Source organism: Eimeria mitis, genomic scaffold, assembly GCF_000499745.2.
Source record: "Eimeria mitis Houghton genomic scaffold, Emh_scaff2042, whole genome shotgun sequence".
In the NCBI taxonomy this organism is placed as follows: Eukaryota; Apicomplexa; class Conoidasida; order Eucoccidiorida; family Eimeriidae; genus Eimeria; species Eimeria mitis.
Window position 1 is genome coordinate 7,557 of NW_013570365.1, and position 354 is coordinate 7,910.

Sequence of the window (354 nt, forward strand, 5' to 3'; positions counted from 1 at the left end):
CATTACTTTGCTTCTGGCGGTGGGGACAACGTGGCTCGTTTGTGGTGTACGTCTCGGTCCTTTCCTCTGCGTCTGCTGCAGCACCCTGCTGCTGCTGCTGATGTTCCCCGGGTGTACATACACCCCAATTCTTCTTTGCTGCTGACGGGGGCCTCTGATGGTGTTGTGCGGCTCTATGATCTTCGTGCTGCTGACCTGGTCAGGAGCTGGACCCCACCAAGACCACCAGCAGCAGCAGCAGCAGCAGCAGCAGCAGCAGCAGCAGCAGCAGCAGCAGCGCCAAGTGCTGCTGCTGCTGCGGTGGGAGGGGGAGATGCGGGGCAGGTGGGTGCTGCTGCTGCTGCTGCAGCAGCA

The 354-nt window shown here is 61.9% G+C and overlaps 1 protein-coding gene across 1 annotated transcript in view; it reads left to right on the top strand.

The window, feature by feature from the left end:
- The window catches only part of EMH_0047750 (uncharacterized protein), a gene marked incomplete at both ends in the record, with an annotated part of 3,463 nt that overhangs the window by 1,430 nt on the left and 1,679 nt on the right, over nucleotides 1-354 (top strand). The window contains one exon of the mRNA XM_013496323.1: nucleotides 204-324. Coding sequence (XP_013351777.1) covers nucleotides 204-324 — 121 coding nt within the window. The remainder of the gene's footprint in view (nucleotides 1-203; nucleotides 325-354) is intronic.